At 48.9% G+C, this 23,760-nt stretch overlaps 1 protein-coding gene and 1 long non-coding RNA gene across 3 annotated transcripts; one reads left to right on the plus strand and one right to left on the minus strand.

The window, feature by feature from the left end:
• The first annotated feature begins 4 nt into the window (after nt 1–4).
• On the plus strand, nt 5–12,778 carry atf6b (activating transcription factor 6 beta). Of its 2 annotated transcripts, none has more exons than XM_026156069.2 (17): nt 5–329; nt 2,046–2,125; nt 3,954–4,035; nt 4,134–4,193; nt 4,275–4,354; nt 4,454–4,661; nt 6,540–6,710; nt 7,038–7,207; nt 7,372–7,551; nt 8,028–8,110; nt 8,197–8,403; nt 8,952–9,059; nt 9,178–9,274; nt 9,385–9,455; nt 9,737–9,836; nt 9,929–10,013; nt 10,272–12,778. In XM_026156069.2, exons 1-17 carry the CDS (start codon nt 257–259, stop codon nt 10,562–10,564), a joined length of 2,148 nt encoding a protein of 715 aa, XP_026011854.2. In that variant the 5' UTR covers nt 5–256; the 3' UTR covers nt 10,565–12,778. The 2 variants fall into 2 exon arrangements, with proteins under 2 accessions (XP_026011854.2, XP_026011855.2); XM_026156070.2 differs by having other exon boundaries at nt 9,388–9,455.
• A 3,888-nt stretch (nt 12,779–16,666) lies between these two features.
• Nucleotides 16,667–22,334, minus strand: LOC145423818 (uncharacterized). The gene is made up of 2 exons (XR_013904858.1): nt 16,919–22,334; nt 16,667–16,840 (listed from the first exon to the last, which is right to left on the minus strand). It is a non-coding gene; the product is annotated as an uncharacterized LOC145423818 (long non-coding RNA).
• Nucleotides 22,335–23,760: the final 1,426 nt, after the last annotated feature.

Below are 23,760 nucleotides of genomic sequence, written 5' to 3' on the forward strand. Positions count from 1 at the left end.
CCCAAAAGAAGCGTTTCCTTGTGCTGTCATATGCGACGTAAAAGGCAAGGACCTACAGTTCAAGAGGATACAGAAAGTTGATATAAATAAGGGAATTTAGAGCAAATATATATTTGATTAGTTTGAATTATAAATGATATCTTTACATCACACCGCCCAGCTATCTTGATGCGGACGCTGGAGGCGGTAATCTGTCTGTTTGTTTAGCTAGCTGCTATCGAGCCTCCTGCTCTTCAAACACACCGCCTGCGGGGCGATGGGTACGGATCTGTTGTCGGACTTGGACAGCCGCTTCTTCGCGGATAACCTGCTGACGAGCGAAGACTGGGGTGAGGCAGCATTTTGAAGCATTAAGGGTGAGGCTGAAGCATTCAGAGGAGGCTGACGTGATAGCGGGGGTGTGGATGCATCGAGAAGGCGAGGCGACGCAAACGGGGTCGTCGGAGCGTCTTCGGCGCTTATTGTTCTCACCATGACATCTGTGTTCACGACAGAACTGGTCAAATATATTCGTATATGATGATTTTTGGGTTGTGTTAGAGCGCACGCGACTGCAGGGCTGTCCTGTGCACGCGCTTCCTCCTTCAGCCTGCTCGCCCGGACGCGCCGGTATGTTCAACACGTTGGCTGGAAACGTGAGCTGCTTTAATTTAACCGCACACGTCGCCCTCTGCGTGTTGTTCCCCCATTTCCGCTAAAAACCCGCATTAAACCGCGTACTGTTGACATGTTTCAGGGCAAAGCTCGAGCCGCGGTCAGGGGGAGGAAGAGGGCTGTCACGACTGTCGTGATCAGCGCACGCTGTTATCGCGATATCTGCTGGAAACTGGTTAAAAAACCTCATCAGCCTTCTCTTATCTCCAGCTTCACAATAACCCCGAGAAAGGTGGTGTAGGCAGGTGGATGCAGGTGGAGGGTGTGCTGTTCCCTTTGTTAGAATAACATGTCATGGATAACCAGTCAGATAGAACAGCCGTGCTGTAGATGTAGCTCTCTCTGTTATGTTAACATTTTTAAATAAAAAAACACGTTTCCAGGATTTACCTGCCTGTTAAACAGTGAAGTAGGTTTACAACCCGTTTTATTGTAGCTGTTAGACCAAAGAATTTATAGCGCCCTGCTGCTGCGGTAAATACAGTTTCATCTAATCTCACCTGAGATTAGATGAAACTTTAATGATCCCCCTGAGAGAAGTGGGTCAGAGCAGCAGCAGGAAGAGTGAATACACCTGAGAACAAGAGACGCTTATAAAGGACAATAACGTGTAAAACACAGCTATTTCTGACCAAAGTGCATGCATGCTGTATGTATGCACACAGCAGCACAGGAGGCGGAGTCATCACATATAAACTTCTGTGTGTAAAAAGTTTAGGTTTTTTATTTTGTTGGTAAGAGAAACTCTGCTATTATTATCCACAGATCAGTGTGTATTTATCAGCTTCTAGAAAATAAAATGGTATCAGCATCTATAAACATGACAAAACAGTAAGAGGAGACATGAGAAACACCATTCAGCCCTGCTGTGTGTTAATGGTGCATAGTTTGTCCACAAGGGGGCACTCTGCAGCTTCCTCGTTGATAACAGCTATCGGGACATTTAATCTTTCTTAATCACAAAAATATCCTGTATTAGTCAGTAAATCATTTTAAAATCTGTGATCGTAGCGTCTCTGAGCTCGAGTTCTGGGATACTCGAATACTTTACGCCGTCTCCGGCTGAGCTGATGGACTCATTTCTAGTCCTGTCCATCTGCTCACACTTCAGCTCCGCCTCCCAACTCCAAACCATCACAGCAGGTCTCACCTCCATCTTTAAACCTGCTGCTGTCCTTCTGTCACAAATCCTGTGCAGAGATCTGGAGGATTCATAAAAAGTAAAGGTCACATGCAGATTTTTTGAGTGCTGCTCTGACAGCATGTGGCTTCAAACTCCAGAGGTGTGAGGAAAGCATGACGGGAGAAGCAGAGTTGACACCATCGCGGTGTGTGCGTGGTTGAAGCTGGTTTTGTTTTCTCTCATGTATGTGGACTCGTGTCCCCTGCAGATGCCTGCCTGTTCCAGTGTGAGAGCATGGAGGAGGGCGAGGACGGGGACTTCGGCCGAGGCTTGAAATACGACGCATCGGTACGTTCGACACACAAAGCTCACGCTCTGCTTTCTGTGCACGCCTCACATTGAACCCGACACCCTGCGACCAGCACTTTCACACGGTGATGAAATCCAGTGTGTAGCTCTGCTGCTACACTTACAGCTAATCCTAGATCATCAGCACTGTCAGATGATGTAAAACCAAAGTGTTCAGCCGCAACATTAAAACCACCTGCCTGATACTGAGCAGTGAAGACGGCTGTGAGCCTGCAGGGCTGTGTGGGCTCTGCCTCTGGGACCTGGCCTGCTGTGACTCGCTGGGCACATTTGCGTAGCCTCACAGAGCTGTGAGCTCATTATTTGACTGTCTGATATTTATGAAAATGACGACGCTGAGCCCAGCGATCGCTGCCTGATTGGGTCTTTCGAGTCGCTGCACTGCTTCCCTGATTCGTCACTCCACTATCACATGACCCACAAACACATCCTGGATAGCAGGAGATCAACATGTACAAGAATAAACGGACAAATAATTTCTGAAGTAGGGATCATTTGAGTTTTAACAGATAAATTGATTTTGCTCAACTACAGCAGCTTTGCATGAGTGATGGTTTAAAATAAGCCTTCTTATACTTCCACTGGACCTCACTGCAGCTGCTCAGTTCATAATCTGTCTGAAATGAACAGTTTGAGTTTGCCCCACAAACAGGTTTGAAGAGCAGGGGCGTGGTTTCTGTGGCCGAGACCTCCATATAAGGAATATTTCCCCTCTGTGGCTTCAGCTGCATCAAGAGTGGGAAACAGCTGAGACTTCTAGACATGTTTAATATCTACATCAGCCATCGCAGCTGCACAGGCAGGAAGACAAAGAAAAGCAGAAGAAGCTTTTTTTAGCACCAGAATCTTTGTTTGCTTTGTTTGTTTGTTTGTTTGTTTGTTTGTTTTTTAAATAGAAAAACAAAACTTTCAAAGTAAAAGTTTGTTTTTCTGGATTTTGGTTCTTCAGATTAAAAGTCTCTGAAACAGACTGACACATGACTGTTTTGGTTAGCAAGCTGCTGTGAATGCAGTGTTTGCTAGTTTAGCTGTGAGCTTAAAGTGCTGCAGATGGTGATTAATAATTGTTATGACTTTAACGATCAGCGGTGACGTGGCGTGTGTTGCGGAGCTGCTTCCTGGTTGAAGCTGCAGGTTCAGCAGGATGTTTCCTGGTGTTTTGTTATCTGTGATCTGCAGGACGTGACCGACAAGTTTACTGAATTGCAAACAGTTTCTGCAAACGTCCCACCTTAAAATAACGATGGAAATATTTGGCGTGCTGCTTTGGCCCTCAATGAGGAGAAATGTTTGCTTCATGTTTATCACCTGCTTCCTGTGACCTTTGACCTGAATTGAGTTTCCACATCACAGCTCCTGATGCTTCATGATTCAGCAGATTTACGTCCTCACAGAAACTCAAGTTTTTGTCTGAGTTGTTGTAGCTGCAGATCACAGCTCCGCCCACTTTGCTGCTTTGGTGACAGCGGTGTGATAATGAGACACACACACACTCTCGTTTTGGTATCTTAGTGAGGACATCTAATTGACATAGGCGTTCCCTATCTGCTAACCGTTAACTATGAATGCCTAACCCAACTGTGACCCTGACACTAACCCCACACTTTAAGTCTCAAACATGCAAACTCGTGAAGACGGGCACGTTTGGGCTGTTGGTCCCCACAAAGATATCTAAACAGGCGCATGCACACACACACAGTTGCTGGGTCTGATTGTTTACTTTCTTTGCTCTCTCTCTCTCTCTCTCTCTCTCTCTCTCTCTCTCTCTCTCTCTCTCTCTCTCTCTCTCTCTCTCTCGTTCTGCCAGTTCGACAATGACCTCGTGCTCACCCTCGATCCTGACAACCCTACGTCGCCCTGGCGACACCTTGACGACAACCTTCTCACAGGTACATGGCGGTCAGCGGACCGTGGCGACCTTAAACCACCACTGTTTAGTGTGAGTTTGATGTAAATGAGCTGTTTCCTGTGTGTGTTTTCTTTGAAGCTGACGCTCCGGCCATTAAAAACGAAATGACAATAACGCAGCCGCTGCCGGTGGAGATGTGTAAGTCCCTGTCGGGTTTCTTTTCATGGGGTTTTGGATCGTTTGTACGTTTCCTGTGGTTTCACTGTTTGTCGTGTGCAGTGTTTCAGGTGAAAGCAGAACCTCCCTCGCCCCCGTCCTCGCTCGAGTCCGAGTGCTCGGCCTCTCCACCTGACCCACAGGTGTGTCTCAGTCAGTGGGTATATTATAGAAAGCTAATGAACACAGACGGGTTTGTTATGGCGTTTAAAAAGATGTCCTCGTTTCTCTCTCCTGCTCAGATCACCGTTAAAGGCGAAAATCCTCCGACTCCTCCCTACATGTACGGAGACGTGCTGTCGCCTCCTCTAGGGTCCATGGAGGTTACCGTAGCAACAACAGCACCCCCAACACAAACCCAGATTGCTGCGGTGACACAGACGCAGCTCCAGACGCCGCTGACGACGCCGATCCCGGCGGTCATCGGCGGGCTACAGACGCAGGCTACAGGTACGACCGCTCGCCCGCTTATCCACTGAAATCAGCCAATGGGAAAGCTGGGTGTGGTTTGGTTGCTTTGGTGATTGGTGCACGAGCGCAAGTTTTCCAGGTGTGGCTACAGAGGACCAGTGTTAGCTTAATGAGCAGCTTCCCTGGCTGGGAGTCATTCTCCACGTCAGGAAGCATCAGAAACATCAGGCCTGCTTCTCCAGCTTCGTGTAATCAAATGTAACCTTTGTCCAAGAATCACACAAAACAAGAAGAACGTCTCCGAGGCGCCTGGTTAGCTGCTGTGACGCCGAGGTCAGACTTTAGCCTTTTGACACAGTGATGGACAATCTGAAGCTCAAAGTCTGATTCAGGGTTCTCAGTTTAATGAGCTGTGATCAGCTGATGGCCATGGAGTGATGTAACAGCCACGCGTTCAGAGTTCATCAACCTGCAGGCTGATGACGAGCTGCTGATTCAAGCCTGATGTTCAGTAATGACAAATAACCAGCAGGCAGAAAGCGTCGCTGCAGGGAGGCTGTTAGAGGTGTGTGTGTGTGTGTGTGTGTGTGTGCGCGTGTGTGTGTGCGCGTGTGTGCGTGCATGCGTGTGTGCGTGCATGCGTGCGTGTGTGTGTGTGTGCGTGTGCGTGTGTGCACTGATACACGTTTATAGGGGAGGTCGGGTCTCTCGGGGAAATGTAAGTTTGTTTTGCATAACTGCACTTTAAACATAAAAGTTGTTTTTAGGCAGGCGACGTCATACGAGCTGCAAAAATGAGCGAATGTCTGTGTGCAGATTGTATTCTGCTTGGTGTTGTTTGTTCGTGGCCGCTGCACACGTCGCTGCACACGTCGGTCTAAAAACAGGATGTTCCCGTGCTGGTTAACTTTGGCTCTGAGCTGCACTTCAGTGTGAAGCAGCTGTGGACGAGTCGGCGAGCACAGCACCGGCCCTTTGTGTGAGAGGTGAAAGAGTTCAGGTGTGTGAGCTCTGCCTCAGTGGCTCTCTGCTGTTTCCAGGTGTAAGCCTGCTCAGAGAGCCGGTGTGAATAAGGCAGCAGCTCAAAGCAGCTTTTATCTGAACTGTGGGGAAAACGGAGCGTCGGCGGGTCGCTCGAGCTTTCATGTTTGGGCTCTGCCTGAAGGGAAAGCTCTCAGTTTACTGGGCGACTGTGGAGGTGGAGCCTGAACATAATAGGTCAGTCCCAACAGACATGAATGTCTCATCTGCTGCAACCTGATCCTGGTTAAAGGCAGAGAAAAGGCGAGTGTATCATCATCATCATCATCACCACAGCGACTCACTCTGAGGCTCGCCGCTCACCTTAAAGTGTCTCTAATGAACATCAGAGGGTTTGGATTATAAATCCTGGCAGTGATGGCCGTATGAAAGCACACGCTGGTGTCACGTTAGCTTACCTCTGTATGCGTGTGTGCGCTCTGTCAGCAGGATGTGGAGGAGTTTAAATCCTGCTCAGGGTCAGACGTGTCGGGTAACCATGACAGCGAGAGGACATCACTGAGTGAAATATGTTTCCAGAAGTTTCTGAGTGATTGAACTCAAACTGCTGTGTTTATCTTCTAAAATCAAGTTTGTCATTAAAAGTTTGGAGCATTTCCTGCTCTGTTGTGGACAGCACGCCTGCAGCGCCTCCACACCGGTTGTTCTGTGCAAGCATGCAAACGACGCACGCTAACAAACCTGTTTGTGTACTTTGGATTAACTGCAGCGTGCGCGCTCCGTCCTGTTTGCATGCTGAGCCTTAGCGTCGGGTTTCACTTACGCTGTCGTTTAACCAAAGAGCCGCGAGGTTCCAGTCTGACCTGTGAGCGCCGCTGCAGCGTCTGTTAAACGGCGCCGTTTTAACCTCTGACGCCGCCTCTTTGTCTCTTTCAGTCTCTCTCAGTCCGAGCTCGGCCACGTTAAAGGCCAACACCATCCTGAGCACCAAACCCCCCATCCAGCCCCGACCCGTGTGCGTCGCCACCCTCCCCGTCTCCCAGACCGCCACGCCGGCCAAGGCGCTCATACTGCAGGGCCTCCCCTCCATGGACCAGACCAGACCTGGTAACAACATCCTGTTTCTTCCTTTACTAATCCTTCTGTTTATTTCCTTTCCCATCACCGTTTCTTTTATACATATCTACTTTTATGTTTCACATCTAAATAATTTAATTTATTATTATAAGTTAATATATTAATTTATTTCTGCCTTTGCTTTTCGTGGCGTTTCACTTTGTGCAGCTGATTTAATAACGTAGTCGGGGAATGAGTGATGACGGAGGGATGCTGGAGTCCGACCTTTAACCTTCCTAAACAGTCATGTGTTCAGTTCTCGTGTGTCGAGGATGCTCTGAGCAGATTCGTCTTCATCTTCTCCTCTTCCTCCTCCAGTCGTCATCTCTCCGTCCGTCTGCCTCGGCTCCACGCCGGCCATCGTCAAAATGGAGCCCGTCTCTCCCAGCATCCCCCAGCACTGCTCCAGCCCCACGGCCCCGCCCACCAGCAAACCCATCGTCCCGGCGACCACGACTTTGCCCGGCAACAGCTCGAACGGCATCGATGTGAGTACAGCACTGACGTTACAGCCAGTACCCACAATTCCTCACTCTGAGCCTGTGAACGGATTACATCACACAACTTTCACACAGCTCCTCCTCTTCTTCCTGTCCTCTCTTTTTAACTTCCTCCTTCCTGTTTCCCTCACTGACCACCTCCTCCTCCTCAGATGAAAGTGCTGAAGCGGCAGCAGAGGATGATAAAGAACCGCGAGTCGGCCTGCCAGTCGAGGAAGAAGAAGAAGGAGTACCTGCAGAACCTGGAGGCTCAGCTGAGGGAGGCCCAGCAGGAGAACGAACGGCTCCGCAAGGAGAACCAGGCACTGAGGGAGAGACTGGCAGGGAAGGAGGTGAGACTCCAAGAAACATCACAACACACGAGTGAAAGGTTTGATGGAAACCGCGCGTGAACCGTTCTGCCTGCTGTTAAACTGTAAACGCCGGGAGCAGCAGGACAGCAGCGGACACACCGGTTGGTGGAGTCCTGCGAGCTGGACGTTCTGGTTGTTCGTGTTTTCCCTCTCAGCTCTTCAGCTTCACGCCATTCCTCAGCCTTGTGATAAGGATCTGATGCGTGACAGCAGCATCAGAGCGCCAAGCGTGGCGTTCAGCGTAATGTCGCTTAACCTGCTGCTGAGTGAGGAACGTTCTGTGAGACGCAGCGTCTCTGCGTAACGACACTGAATGATCTGCTGAGGGAGCCAAAACCACCAACAGGAAGTAACTGAGACAAAAGGGGAGGAGTCAGACGAATAAGAACAGAGTCAGATGGACCTGCTGCGTCAGCGTTCAGGGTCATTCTCTCATCGTGTTCGTGTCATTTCAGGGCGCCGAATCAGCGAGTAACAAGAGAGCCGTGTGCATCATGGTCGTCCTCCTCTTCATGACCTTCAGCTTCGGACCCGTCAGGTATCGTTTGCGACTCGTCGTGAAAATATTTGCCGCCGCAGATGTCGGCGCCGCTTTTGATCAGCACGTTCTGTTCTGCATCACAGCATCACAGACAGGAAGCTGGCGACGGGTCTGCACGAAGACGTGGTGTCGTTTACAGGACGGCGGCTGCTGGAGATCGAACAGCACCAGCAGGCGCCGCCGCCGCTTACCAACAAGGTGGAGGACAAGACGGAGACGGAGGAGGACGGAGGAGACGAGCGATGGAAGAGAGCGGAGGCGAAATACGCCGCAGAGCCGTATCAGTTCAGGTGAGAGGAAGCTGATGTCGGCGTTTTGTGACATCACTGCGACTGTCGGCTTTGAGTGTTTGTGCTGCCATCACACCACAGGAGCAGCTCTGAATACAGAGCGCTTCAGCAGAGGCGGAGCTTTATCACACAGAGAGGTCAGGGGTCAAACACCCAGCCACAGCAGCACCAACACACACACACACCCACTGATACACCAGTGGGTGTGTGTGAAAGAGTCCACGCTGTCACAGTTATCAGCTGACAGACACGTTTAACAGAAACCCGCCTGCATCAGACCGTTTCTCCACACTGAAACAAACGTGTGTGTGTGTGCGTGTGTGCGCGTGCGTGCGTGTGCGTGCGTGCGTGCGTGCGTGTGTGTGTGTGTGCGTGTGTGTGTGCGTGTGTGTGTGCGCGCGTGCGTGCGTGCGTGCGTGTGTGTGTGTGCGTGTGTGCGCGTGTGTGTGTGTGCGCGTGTGCGCGTGTGCGCGTGTGTGCGTGTGTGCGTGTGTGTGTGTGTGCGCGTGTGTGCGCGTGTGTGCGTGCGTGCGTGTGTGTGTGTGCAGAAACCTGAGCGACGTGTTCAGTGATGTGAAGGACCTGGTTCTGCAGGACATCGACCGTTACTTCACCTCCTCTGACTGCCGGCAGTTCAACCGCTCCGAGTCTCTCAGGTGAGTCTGACTGTGTTAGGATCTCCACGCTGGCGCTGTGGCTCGCGCTGATGTGAGGAGCTGCAGCTGTATTTAAACCTTCCTGCTTCTGTTTCTTTGCTTCCTCTGAATCTTGCAGGCTGGCGGACGAGCTGAGAGGATGGGTCCATCGACACCAGATCGATCGCAAGAAGTCCGGAAAGCCGAAGATGGCCAAGAAGGCCAAAGTCGCCCAGGTGAGGAGTCGTCTTCATCTCCCAGAGTTTTAATCCTTTAATGGAGAACAGTAGTTGGTCTTCAGCTCACTGGGATCTGTGTTTTGTGTCACTTGTGTCTCGTTCTGCAGCAGAAAGCTCAGCAGAGGAAAACCAACTTCTCCAGATATCTGCCGATCCAGACTCACCGCTCCATAGAAAGGTACGACGCGCTCTTCATCGCCGAGCGCAGACCTGCTGATGGTGCAGCAGTCAGCCTCAGCAAGTCAGACAGGAAGTGACATACATGACCATCGTTTAAAGAGTCTTTAAAAACATCCAAAGCTTAAATCGCTGAATGTTTCTGTGCTGCTGAAACTCAGTTATAAAATATTTGTGCTGATTGTTTAAAACGTGAGCTCATGTTAGCTGAGAAACACTTTTGCTGTGTTGTTGCATTAATGTTGGTTACTGTCCAGCCTGATGAGTCTCTCCCTGCTGCAGTCAGCTGCAGGTGCTTCCTGGTCCTGAGGTCACCTACAGCGACTTCCTGGACGCCATCGACCGCAGAGAGGACACGTTCTACGTGGTCTCGTTCAGACGGGTATGACGCACGCACACACACACACACACACGCACACACACACACAGCAGGCTCTCACAGCTGTGCGTGTTAAACGGCGTGTCTTCCTGCAGGATCACCTCCTGCTTCCAGCCATCAGCCACAACAAAACCAGCCGGCCCAAGATGTCCCTGGTGATGCCGGCCATGTCTGTAAACGGTGAGTGTGCACGCTGTGGAGCGACAGGCTGCAGTGCAGCTGTGAATCACTCGGCGAGCGCCGCCGTGCTGACTCGGTCACGGCGGCCCAGCGAGCGCCGCGCCCTCATGGTGAAGATAAAAGGCTGTCATTGGCTCAGCTGCTGTTCTTCTCCTTATTGATACAGCTGTCCTGATGATGATGATGATGATGATGATGGTGGTTACTGTTATTATCATTAACCAGCCGCTCTTCCTCCATCTCCCTCCTCTTCCTCAGAGAGCCTCTATAACTCATCTCAAGGCTACGAGATGATGATGCAGGTCGACTGCGAGGTCATGGACACTCGGATCGTCCCCATCAAGTCGTCCGCCGTCCCCCCCTCGCTTCGAGACCCACCCCCGCCTCCCCCCTCCTCCCACGGCAGCTCCAACCACCACCACAGCAACCACACCTCACTCCGAGGACGCCACCAGCACCACCCCTCCTCTTCCTCTCCGTCTCAGAGGCAGCCTTTACCCGCCCGCCGACGGACAGCTGAATACTTAATCAGCCAATCAGAAGGAGTCTGAAGGTCGGAGGTTAAAGGTTGGAGAAAGACTTGAAGTATAACCTCACTGTCCCTGCACCAGGTAACGGTTCCTCCTCCAGCAAACAGGAAGCTCCTCTCCGCACACAAGTCGAGTTTCCTGCCGTTTCCCAAAAGGTGAAAATTCAAGAAAACAAATTGAACTTGAGGACGTCCCACAAACGCCAGCATGTTTGTAAGAACGACAGCGGCGTGCATGCTGCGTTTTAATGTTTAACAGCGAGAACGCAGCGTGGAGAAGCTGCTCCATGAAACGCCCACAGCCACACATCTGTCACCTAAGCTCCGCCTTCTGTACCTCATAATTCAGACAGAGGACGAGCTGAGCTTCTTCTTTCACGTACAAACAGGAAGTCTGTTCTAATGCTCTGAAAGATCCGAGTAAACGTCAGAAATAAACTTTACAGAATAAATTCAGCTCATTTACAGGATCAAGTGTAACGTTCATCCTTCAGAGACACCGAGCACAGCGCTGAGACGTTAACCGGCGCCAGCGTGTTTTTCACGTTTTAGTGAGTCGTAATTATGAGATACAGAAGCCCAGAGGAGCTGCAGCGCCTCTCAGCTGTCAGTCCGGCAGCTGCTGCATGAAGCAGGAGCCGCAAAGATGTGACGCCGTCCGTACGGCGCGAGGTGTGGCATCTAAAATATCGCCAGCAAAAAGCCAAACCAATGAAATTCCACTGAGAGTGAAACAAAAGCAGCTCGTTTGGTACTTTTGGGTTTTCTGTGGTACAGCAGTGAAATCGTTTCTGCGTCGTGCGTCAGCCGTCGCCTTTATCAATGGTTTGTTTTTTATGCTTGTTTTGGAGCGGTTATTTAATAGTTGTAAATATGAGTGTAGATATCTTGTCACCTTTTTTACTTTTTCTAATTTTTGTTTTTTCACAACAAAAAGTAAAAAAACAAAGAAAAATATTTTGTATTTGTCGGACGGTCCGGCGTGACTCTGTGCTGGTCGTTTGAACTCGGGATTATCTCCTGATCTAAAATATTTATGGATATATATGCAGATTTTTGATCTTTATTATTGTACAGAATTAACGTGTAGAAAACTTCATACAGTTTGTTTTATTGTGAAAAATCTTGGCCTGTTCTGCTCACTTCCTGTCTTTTTTTTTTTTTTTTTTTAGTTTAGACTCTAACAGAGCAGCTTTGCATGATCCACAGTTCATAATAATCCTTCTTTATCTGATACGGGGCCAGTTTATCCTCTGTGTGGAAAAATAAAAAGCTGCTTTGGCCACTCCCCTTTAACCTTTCTTTTGAATTTTGGGTGGGGCTTCTGTGGCTGAGATGACCATATTAGGGATGCTTTCTTTGTGACATCATCCAGAGCCACAAGGAGAAAAAAACTGCTGAAATTTTCCATTTGAGCTCCTGGATCATAGGACGATTGTCCATTAGTGCACATATGCTTGTGTTTACCACGAGCACGGAGGGCGGGGCAAGAGACCTGGCGGATGAAAGCAACCCCCAAATGTACAGAATAGCTCCGGCCCGCTGAGCTGACGCTGTGACTTGTTTTTGAGTATGTACGAAATTTTCAATCGTTTAAAAAGTTTAAAGCGCCCAAGTTTCACCCATCAGGGTCACGTTTGCTCAGCATTATGGGAAATGTAGGATCTGCAGCCTTTCTTACAGTGAACATGTGGGAAAACCTCCTCCTGTGTTAATGTCGTTTCACTTCATGGTGTTTTCCTTTCATACTGATGTTACTCTTCATGTGTGCAGAGAGGAACGTGGAGGATATGAAGGTAAACTTTTCCTTTTAATGGTGGTTTGAGTTTTAAAACACAGATGGAGCAGAAAAACGAGATTTGTCAGCTGCTCGTTGGTTCTTTCACACACAGTCGGCTCATGTTTCACTTCCTGGTTTCTGTAATCTGAAAACGCACTGAAAGCTGTTACTGAACCTTTGGGGTGCTTGTTGATCAGCTGACATTATGACATCACGCATTTAGATAAATCCTCAGGAAATGTTCTGGTTTGTGTCTGTTCATCACAAGAATGACGTTTGCATTCTAAATGTGGTTCAGACGTACCTTTGACCTTTGACCCGCTTTAAGAGCCACCGTCTGCTCTGCAGCCTGTTCTTGTACAAACCAGATTGTGAGCTCGCTGAAGCTGCACATATGAAAATGTAAACTGTCCTTTTTTATGTAAAGGGAATAAAATCATGAATGTGTAAATATTTCACAGGCTCCTGCTGATTGGTCGCTGCGTTCATGTTAGCAGGAAATGAATCAGAATCAGACGGCTGAAGGTTCAGAGCCGCGAGCTCCGAGGAAGCCGGAAGACTCACTGACCCCTCACTGACCCCTCACTCACTGACCTTTCACATCACAGAGTCAAAGGGGACTTTTATTTTTCTCACTGCTCACACTGGATTTTTAAAAAAAAATTAATTGTTCACATTTAATTTCATAAGTCAGGGAGAAAAGAAAGCAGGTTGAGGAACAGACAGGAGAAAAGTCTGTCCATCCAGCAGAGGGCGCCAGAGTGCTGCAGACTGACACTTCATGAAAGAAGAACACTGACGGAGGCTTTACCTGTGCAGGTGAGGAAGCTCAACCTGAAGAGACGACCTGCCTGTAGCAGACTGAGTCACAGCGCAGACACGGAGCAGTGAGGTGGCGCTCCCTCAGGCATGAATACACGTGTAGTGAAAGGCGGGGCCGCCTCACCTGCTTAGATTACAAAAACAATCAAACACTTAAAGTCACCTGTCATAGGAGACAAAGACTGCAGCAGCATGGGGTCATCACTCAGTCACATGACCTGCTGTGATGTTTAGTTTCGCCTCAGTTTCAGAGATCAAAACTCAAAATGTGTCAGTTTGATGGTCCGTTAATGTGAAAAACTACAGATGGAAGAATCTGAAGACATAAAGATGAAATATTTTTAAGCTTCCCTCTAAATTCAGATCTAATACCTGGGTCGTGTTTGTGGTTTCCTCATGACGGCCGTTTCGTGCAGACTGAATAGATGCTGAGCACTTCAGCGTGCTGATGCTTCAGGCTTATCTGGCACGCAGTCCCAGCGTGGATGTTTATTTGCTCGTTCAGTGAGACGCTGTGTTTATAATGGAAAATCGTCCACATGCAGTGTTCGCATATACGGCTCCCTGTTACAGGATAATCAGGACAAACTAATTCTTTATTCTTTAAGACGTTTCCTGACTGACTGTAAACAGATAATACTCGTAATTACCAGCCTGTTAAAAAACAAACAGCAATTAAAGGAGTAAAAGGAGAATTTACTGGCTCGGGGTGACGTCAGCAGCCGGCCGCCTGTTTGTTAGCAGTGTTTGTGTGGGAGACAGTTGTGTGACGCGGTAGTCGCACACAGCTGAAGGAGAATCTGTTTTGGTGGAACTCTGCTGTGTGAGGTCGACTTTGGGCCGGTGTTGTGCCAAAAAGTGATTGTCTGCCAAAAAGTGATTTCCAGTGTTTCTGTGTATTTTTTATGTGTAATATCTTTACGTATGTTCGTAAATAGACTTCGGTGAACAGGGGATACAAAGGGGTTACATAAAGAATTAAAAAATTATCTGTTTTTTAAGTATCTTTACAACTTGTACTTACATTATAACCATATCTGGTCCTTTATCCCCACTTAACATATTTTTACAGAACTATTGTAATATTTGCTGCCATTTCTGCTGTGCTCTTGGCCAACTTACTCTTACAAAATACATTTTTAATGTTAATGAGATTTTTTTTACTGCATAAATAAAGGTTATATAAAAGTCGCTGCCAAAAACTGATTGCGGCTTGTATCTTGCTACACGAGTGTTGTTTGTGGCTCAAGATGACTTTATGTCATCCATAAGGGATGCATTTGACATATGTTTAACATATTATAGCCCAACAAGTTACTTATAGCACTTTAAATATGAGCAATCGCTTTTTGGCAAATACCGGAAATCAGTTTTTGGCAGACAATCACTTTTTGGCACAACACCGGCCGTCCAGACGGAAGTCTTCACAAAACATCATCCAATCCTGAGCCACGCTCGGTCAGTGGACGTGACCGAGCGTAAAAGCAAAGAATCGAGCTCCCGATCAGCACGTGGAAGCATCCAGCCATGAACCAAACACCAGTCATGTTTATAACCACATTTTAAAGACGTTTCTGCAGGACTGAGGCTCAGTGAAAGCTGCTGGTGATGTCGCAGAGCTCTGTGTGCGCGCTGCTGTTAAACAGCTGTTTAGTTTTGTTTCTGACATTTGGGGCAGAGCTCTGTGAAGAGCCGAAGCTTTAGCACCACGTCCACAACGCAAATAAACAACTATCAGAGCCGCGGGCACAAAGTACGACTCTTTATACCAGCACAGCTGCTTTCTTCTCCAAACGTCTGAGAGGGAAGCGCCTGCATACGCATCAGGTAGGCTGTGAACACACCTGCGGCCACACCTGTCAGGCAGCAGTTTACACCTCCAGCAGAGCGTCCCGGGCTGCCAGCTCTGGACTCGACCCTCAAACAGAAGCTTTTGTCTGTAACTGAGACGTGCTGGCGTGAACGTAGACCGGGAGGAGCAGCAGTCCTGACATGAAACAGGCTGCAAAAATCATTAAGGCCAAAAACACATTGAGACTGTGAAGGTTTGAAGATGAGCCCCGACCTTCCCCCTCATTCAAAGTGCTGTTTGTAAAACTCTGTGCACCAGATTTCATTCAGTCTGATCCTTGTCTGCGCTCTGAGATCACGGGTCTACATCCCATCATAGCTGCCGGCCTCAGACGGAGCAGCTTAACAGTCGCTCGTATAAACCGCAGAGCACAGTTTGTCTCGTCCTGAGTGAAAGTCTTTTATAGACGGAGCGAGGCCGGAGACGCCAGGACAGACGTGTTTTAGTGTCGGCGCGAGTGACGTCTTCGTCCATCTCCGAGGCTTCAGATGAAAAACTCATCAGGCTACCAGACGCAAGACGACAGTTCGGTGTCCCGAGTTTCCGAGTCCATCGCGAGTGTTTCCAGCGAGCAATAATATGAAGGTCAGCGAGAGGAACGAAGCGAGGAGGGAATGAAAACACACGGCAGTTTGTTTTATGAGGGACTCCTGCAAACCTCAAGGACGTGCACACGGCGTCACGAGATGACATCGACTCAATCGTCTCACCTGCCAGAGACGCCAAAGACGAGCCGAGCTCACGGTCTCTGGCTGCGATTTAAAGGAGGGGAGGAAAGAGAGGTGCAGTGGAAACAAGGCAGCGAGTGTCTGGCAGCTGACGCGTGTAAATCGGTGCTAATCTGGTCCTGCGGCTTTAAAGAGGAAAGTCATATTTTCTCTTTGCCTGCCTCGCAGAACAAAATCATCAGAGTCCGTCTGCAGGAGGCTGAACGTAACTGCACAGTAATCCAGACCAGACCTGGAAGTGTGCAGAAGCATCAGCATCGACCAAACACCAACCAGTCCACATAAAACACCATCAGATTGAAATAATAATGGTTTAGGGTACGTGGGGAGTCTTTTGATGCTTCCTGCATCGTGTCATGGTTCAGTCATCATGTTTCTCTGAACCTCACAAAGTGTTTTGTTGCCTAAACCTTTATAGAACCACTAGGATCTCTGAGTGTTTCCCAGGTGGGCGTGGCTCTCCCCCCGTCGGGGTGCCGGGCACACCTGTGCTCCATCAGCTCACAATCAGAGCCAGTATTTAAGGAGCAGCTACAGCAGCCTCTCCTCACCAGACTGCCTGCTGCTTTCTGATGGCAGCGTTTGTGCGCCGTGTCGTTATCTCGCCTCTCCTGTGCTGACCTTGTTGTCTGCAGGTTACCTTGGCCTGGGCTCAGAATCCACTATGTTACCTGTTTCGCTCACCTGGTCCCTCGTTGCCTTTTTCGTCCCTCGTCGTGGCTCGTGTCTGAACCTGACCTTCAGTTCTGCACGAGCCTGCCCTCCTGGACTCCCTGGACTCTCAGACCCTGGACGGATTCACGCCGAGCATCCTTCCCCTTGACAGGATCAGTGCTCCCCGTTCCCCAGTAAGTTATCACGTGTCACTCCCACTAATACTGTCACGGTCTGGGGGGCAGACCGTGGGGGATGTTGGAGAAAGGACCCAAACGCTGGACTTAATGAAATGAACAGTGGTTTTATTTACAGTGAGGTAAATGTACACCACACATTGAATCTCCAAAAGTGCTCCCTCGACTCCCGTGACGTGTCTTCTCCCAAGTGCTGGTATCCCGTGCTCTCTGCCCCTGTGCCTTCACACACCCCGTGTGTCTTGCAGTCCTGTGTTCCACTCTCCTGAGGAAAAAACACAGACACAGCCGTTATGGCACCAACTCCAGCAGGCATACACTGACCAGCACTACAAACACTGACATGGAGTCTAACTCAACGATCCTGCGCCGGAGGAAGCTCCATCGCTCTGTTAAGTAGCTCCCCCGACGATCCTGATCAGAAGCACTTGTGTGGTAAGCTAGGCGTGACCAGCAGCTGGCAGGGCCACACCCATCAGGCCTGCAGGTGGCTGTCCTTCATCCTCCAGCCTCACACACATACACACACCAGCATTGAACACAAGAACACAGTGCAGCAAACATACATCCAATACACTAATAACAATAAAGGTCCACACTGTTCACGAACCCCGAGTCCCCGGAACCGGGTCCGTGACAAATACACCTGCTCAATTATCAGCTGACCCCGGTGGATCCACAGAGGTGCCTGTTCTCTCTCTGCGATCACCTGATGCTCCAAACATTTGTGTTGTAAAGCTTTGAGTCCAGGTTTTACTACGGCCGGCGTGGACCTCGATGTTTGTAGCTGATGGTCACGCCGGCACGTGCGTGCATCCATGTGGGCAAACGCCATCGATGATTTCACAGCTTCTGTTTCCTGCCAGCAGTGACGACACTATGAAATCATCCAGCTGTTGTTGTTTTCTGGGTAATCTGAAGCCTGGGCCGGCGCTGGAAACTCTGTCGTTGTTTTGATCGCTCGGTTTAATCAGTGTGGACGTAACTCGATCTAATTTTCACCCACAGTGGACGTAAATCCAGATGTGGTTTGGTTTTCTGATGATGATGAAGTAGGAGGAAGGAGCAGCTCTGGCAGTTCGAGCTGCAGTGGAAAAATAAAAAAGGAGACGAGGATTTTATTTGACGGTAATCTCTAGAGCCGCACGCTCGTCCTCTGGAAACGTCCTCCCAATTCTGGTGGCGATGCGTGAGGCGCTGCTGCTGATTGGAGCGTTTAATACGAGCAGATGAAAAGAGCGGAATCGTAGCGGGATGGGTCGAGTTTAGCCCGGAGCCGGGCCCACGGGATGGAGACGTTTATTCCAGCCTGAAATACGGCGTCATGATGGAAACGAGCAGCTGCTACACGATGACTCAGAGTGAAAGTCACAGTGAATCAGGGGTTCTGGGAGAAGCTGGCAAGCATTTGTCCTAAAGTAGAGACAGATGAGACAAACTGGGAATACTGGGAATATGAATCTGTGACATCAGCTTCCTCTGTGGGTTTTACTGTTGGAGCCAACCTGCACATTAAACACGTCAACAACAGTGAATGATAAATCTGTTAACTTTAATTTCAATACTAAACAGAACTGACGAGATGAACCGTGTGCTTCAACTTCCCAGTCTGAGTGTTTTCCTCCTCATATTCCAGCCGTACGCACACAGCACAGCTCTGCTACGGACACAGAGTCCCTGTCACAGCACGCCTCCACTCCTGTGGATATATTCACAGCACATCTGTATATAATCTGCTCTCTGCACTTCTGATTGGATGCAAACTGAAGCTAAAACTAAACCCTGTCTCAGACCTGGTGACTCGCTGGTCAGTGACAAAGCTCACAGGAACCTTTAGCTGAATAACTTTTACCTGGTGCATGTTGGGAGCAAAGCAATCCCAGCAGTCCCAGTGCTTCTTCCACTCAGGACGGCCTCACTGCACCGATCTCTGCACCTACGACTGCATGAGTTTGTGCTGGTGACAGATCCACTGTGTGCAGGTATGCACATCCCCACATTCGTAGTTGATATGAATGAGACTGGGACTTAGTCGTGTGTCAGGACTGCAGTAGATGCAGCAGCATGAATGTCAGAGTCCTTTCAGTCAAACTGATGCTGTGATGAGGCTGGTGGAGTCTGCGCCCGTGTGGGACTAGTTTGTGTTTGTGGACCGACTGGTTCTTCGGGGTAAACTAACTGTGGCAGGATTAAGTGTTACGTGCTGTGTGTGCGGGCTCTTTAATGACTCGCACGTTTCCCTGCTGCACTTTAAATAACCGAGGCCTGTGCGGCCATCGCTGGATTCCCGCCGCTCAGCTTTGATCAGCGTCGATGGGAATCTCTCATCTAGCCCCAAATGTGCTCGCCAGCATCGTTTTAAACATGTAGGGTTTGAAACAGACGTAGTAAATGTATTTTTCCACCTGTTTCTGCTTTACCTGCTCCTCCACAGTCTCAGCCGTGCTGTGGTTTCCAGGCAGCAGTGGGCTCTGATGGGCTCAGAGGAGCCGTTAACAGCCGTGTTTCCTGTGGAGGTGCAGGGAGCTTTAGCTCAGCCAGATGTTTAGGTTGCACCGATGGCTTTTACAGCTGTGAGGGAAATATGCTAATGTGACCCAGCGTCCTGCTGACTTCTGTGTGTTTCTCTTTAGTTTAACATAACTCTGCTTTTTTCTCCCAGCACACACAACAGCTCAGCTCTTTCTGTTTCATGCTCTGCAGCTTCAAGTGAATCTGACTGAGTTTCTGAGTCTGTGAAAATCAAACTGGCCTCTCCAGCTGGAGGCTCGTTGCTTTATTTTTATTATAAATATACAAGAAAGCTGAAGACGTGGAAGTTTGCGTTTCTTCATCACAGGCATGGATTTCTCTGTAATTCCTGGTTCCCTCTGCTGCACCTGTGATTCCCCGGCTGGGTCCACTCCCACTAACCAGCCCTGTGTGTATTTGTAGTGATGTCTTCACTGAGGTCACTGTCAGAGCATCTGTTTAGACCCACTGTGGACTGGGATGTGGTGACTGTGGAGTCTGATTACAGTGATGGCTGTGGTGTTTAAACAATGCTCAGTCGGTGCTGATGATGCAGAGTGGGTCTCCACACCATCAGCCTGACACACAGCAGGGCTGCTTCAAACGGACTCATCAGCTCAGGCAACATTTTCTCCAAACTCGACCAGTTTCCAGATGTTAGCCGCCAGGAGCAGCAGCTGGTGTGGTTTTGTCCCACCTGCTCCACAGTCTGACACGCTGCATGGTCAGACGTGTCCGTCTGCATGCCTCGGCTGTAACGCTGATTATCTGAGTTACTTTTACCTTCACAGCCTGAATTTTTCCCCGTCAGCATATTTGGCAGCATCATAATACACTGTTTCTATAACATGATTGAAAACCATTAAATGTTCTTCCTGCTGGATGTAAATATTTGATCTTAGCACAGAGCACAAGGTGCCGTCTCAGAGCCTTACCTGGGGACTCCCGGTCAGCCGGAGCAAACAGAGCGCCGTGCTGAGCAGAAGAATTTATCACATCATAAATCCATGTTTATGAAACTGTCCAGGCAGGACGGAGAGCCAGTTGGCCGCCAGTCAACGTGCCTCGGAGCAGGAAGCAGATTCAGGAGTTGCAGCTGCAAAGCTGGAGCTTAGATTTAGTTCCACTGGGTCGACCCTCCAAACCACACAACGGGGGAACCGAGTAAATACACACAAACAAACCGCCTTGTGTTAATCTGTCCACAGAACACGGGTCCAAAACAGCTGATTCACGTCCCACCTACAGGTTTTTACTTGTAAACTTTTATATTTTGATTTAAGTTAAGTGCAACACTGCTGTCATGATGCCATCTGAGATTTTACAGGAAATTACTGAGAGACAAAGTCAAGTATTAACTGGACCCTTCGTGTTTGTCAGCTGTCACAATGAATGAGGCCGACGAACGCAGCTCCCAGCACCACCGACTGTTTGATATACTGATGACTCTGGATGTTAAAGGAATGATACGTCTGCAAATAAGGTGGGAATACCTGCTGTGACTCCACCCGCTGTGACTCCACCCACTGTGACTCCACCCGCTGTGATTCTGGACTCTGCATCTGTCTCAACGTCTTTATTTGAAGCCAGGTGTGACGATACGAGGACAACAGAGTGGGTTTATATGCTAATGTTAGCATGCTGCACCAATAACCTGTATGGATGAACCCACAGACACACACATGTGCTAAAGTATGCTAACGCTCACTACATTGTTATAATGTTATTATTACCTCACGTGACTCTGTGGGGCTCTGGATCAGGGCACAGCAGCTTCACACGACCTCGTTTCACACAACACGCATAAATGGGAAAAACTCCAGGCTGAAAAGAATCAAATATTCTTGAAACAACAACAACAAAGCTCTTTTTGAGCCCAAAGATCTTTTTAGCTTTGACTGCATGGAGCTGTTTCCTCCTCACAGGCTGTTTAATGTTGTCTGCAGGGCTTCACCATTCGTGCAACAGATGAAGTAAATATTAGTCATCAGGCTGTTTCCTTTTCAACATTTACTCAGCCTCAGTTCATCCCCTTCAGTCAGCAGAGGTCCTGTTTGCTGCACCTTTGGATCAGGCTGCAGGCACGGCGGCACAGAGACTCGCTGTGATGAAGGAATGAAGCCGAGTTTGTCTACCTGAGACCGGCTCCTGAAACCACATCCCACAGACGCCGTGTTAGCGTGTGAAAGTAAGATGTTCACAGCCCGGAGCAGAAACAGGCCCCTCTGTGCGTGCAGATGCAGACTGATGAGGTTATGGAAGCAGCGTTCTACCTGAGACCGGGTTACCCGGCCGCTCAGCGCGCCGTCATCTGACTCCAGCACATCAACATGGGAGCAAACAGTGAAACGCTGAGGGTTCAGAAACAGCTGTTTCATGGTTCTGACTCAATGACGTTAAATACTTTTAAAGACGAGAATCAGAGGGAAGGAAGGGGCGTGACTTCCAGAGACATGATTACCCTCAAAGATGGGAGCTGTTATCAGCTGGTTGGTGATGGGTCAGCGCCTCAGGCGTGTGGTCGCGTGTATATTTTAAAGAAAACAAATCTTTTGTGTCATCTTTGACAAATCTGAGGAAAGTTTACACAGACAGAAACGTGACAGAGCTCCAGACGCTGTAACTGAATTATTCCCATAACAAACATTAACATGAAACATCCTGTTTGGATTCAAACGAGTGGCTTCACTGTGAATGTGAAGTACGGGGTGGGACTGTGGAGCGAGATGTTTACCTAGCCCGACAGAAAAGACTGACCTCAGAAAGAACGTGAGCTCCTCCACATTTTAGAAAGCCGCAGGCTGGAGCTCATATGAAGCCATATTTGTGCTCTGAGATTAAGTCGAACCACATGGACCTGCCGGGACTGACACACGAAGCCAGAGGCGTCCGAGTCAGACGCTCAGTGTCGGGTTAATGATGTTTGCTTAGCTCGTGGCTGCTGTTTGTTCTGGGCTCTCCGCGATGTGTTCGTGCGCAGTGAGACGATCCGTAAAACACATCCTCAAACACGCCGAGCATCATCCGACAGGCTGGGGGTCAAATCTGATTCGGCACATAACGTTGGTCTGTAACACAAACAGGAAGTCCTTACATCAGACAGCATTACTGTGAGCGCTCAGGCTTTATCCGTCTGTCCTGGGTTATGTTACAAATGAGACGCTAATCACTAAACAACTCTAACTGATCGTCTTTGACACAAGGTGAGGACATTCATAATAAAACTGGATATCAGAGCAGGAGTCGTTACACTCGTCACAGGATGAAGCTCTGCTGTAGTTTCTATGTATTCATGTAAGTCCATCAGATTTCCCTCCATCACCACACACAGCTGATCACATCCCGGAGAAAGAAAAAGCTCGGCTCCAGATGGGATTTCATTTGCAGGTGTAATTATTACTGTGGACATAAGGCTGAGAACGTGCCTGGGACTGGATTACAGTCACAGGGCAGTGGAGTTCAAACCCTTCTGCTGTTCTTACACGAATGCTGCTAAACAGGCCGAGAGGAGAGAAACCAGGAAATTCTTTTGCCAAAATGCAATCTTGAAACCATCGGCTGACATCTGCTGACGATTTAGCTCTTTGTGACCTTTTCTCATCTGCATCAGCAAACAGTAACCAGCAAACATTAAAGGATTAAAGTCGGCCGGGCGTCTCCTGACTCTGGCTGAAACCTGCTCGCTGTCCTCAGAGGCTAACGCCATGTGGACAGGCTAACGTAGAAGATGGTCCAGCTTCAGGTGGACCACAACTGTCAGCCTCCCAGTGAAGCTCCAGAACATTGGAGAGAGTCCCGGATGGTCTGTGAGTTTGGACCGTCTGCAGGTGCTCTGTGAACTGAAAAAGGCGTAAGACTGCAGGCGTCCCCAACTGTAGGGTAGATGATGGGGGGCGAGACCTCAGTCCGTGCTGCAGACGATACATTAGAATAGCCGTTGGTGGACTCTGATCTCTGCCCAACATCATTGGCTCCTCATAATTTATATAGAAGGAATTTTGAGATTTTCTCTTCCTCTTTCGTTCCTCAAACCGTGACAGGAAGCAGCTAAAATGAGATTTAACACCTGGAGGCCTGAACTCAGCTGGAACAGGGTGGAGTCTGACGGGCGAGTCGGTGCAGCATCTGTGACGATGCTGAATCTGTTTCCTGCCTTCACCTCTGCTCATCAGCTGTGAGCAGTGAGTGAATAAGATCACCGGTAAACCAAATGATGTCCGAGCTCTTCATTAAGCTACATGTACTCTGCCAGCTGTGCAGCTGTGTGTCTGCTAAAGGTGATGAAGACGGATGCACGTACAAACTTTGTCAGCTTTTTAAAAATGGTGTTTGTTACAGGTCGCTGCTTTCTTGAGAAATGAAGACGAAGAAACGATGACATGATGAGAAGCAGTTTCTACACGTTAATGATGTTTGAACCAGGACAAACATCTGCAGCAGACTGAACCTATCAATGCATTTGTGTTTGTGGAGCAGTAAAGTGTTTATAGTGAACGATAAAATGATGTTTTACTTTTCCACACACAGAGCTGTTTAATGCAGAGTACGGTGCTACTTACTGCACACTCCTCTATTAAGCTGCTGCCTGAGTTGAAGCCTGAGGCCGCGGTTCAGCGACGTCTGCATGTAACATCAGGAAGAGCTGCTGCAGAGGGACTTCAATGTGTGTCAGCA

This window comes from Astatotilapia calliptera, chromosome 22, assembly GCF_964374335.1.
Source record: "Astatotilapia calliptera chromosome 22, fAstCal68.1, whole genome shotgun sequence".
NCBI lineage: Eukaryota > Metazoa > Chordata > Actinopteri > Cichliformes > Cichlidae > Astatotilapia > Astatotilapia calliptera.

Bases quoted from the DNA above. Each gene is read 5' to 3' on its own strand.
- atf6b (XM_026156069.2), top strand. From the start codon at position 257: ATGGGTACGGATCTGTTGTCGGACTTGGACAGCCGCTTCTTCGCGGAT. The intron at 4,194-4,274 runs GTAAGTCCCTGT...TGTCGTGTGCAG, and splicing joins GCCGCTGCCGGTGGAGATGT to TGTTTCAGGTGAAAGCAGAA. The intron at 7,552-8,027 runs GTGAGACTCCAA...GTGTCATTTCAG, and splicing joins AGAGACTGGCAGGGAAGGAG to GGCGCCGAATCAGCGAGTAA.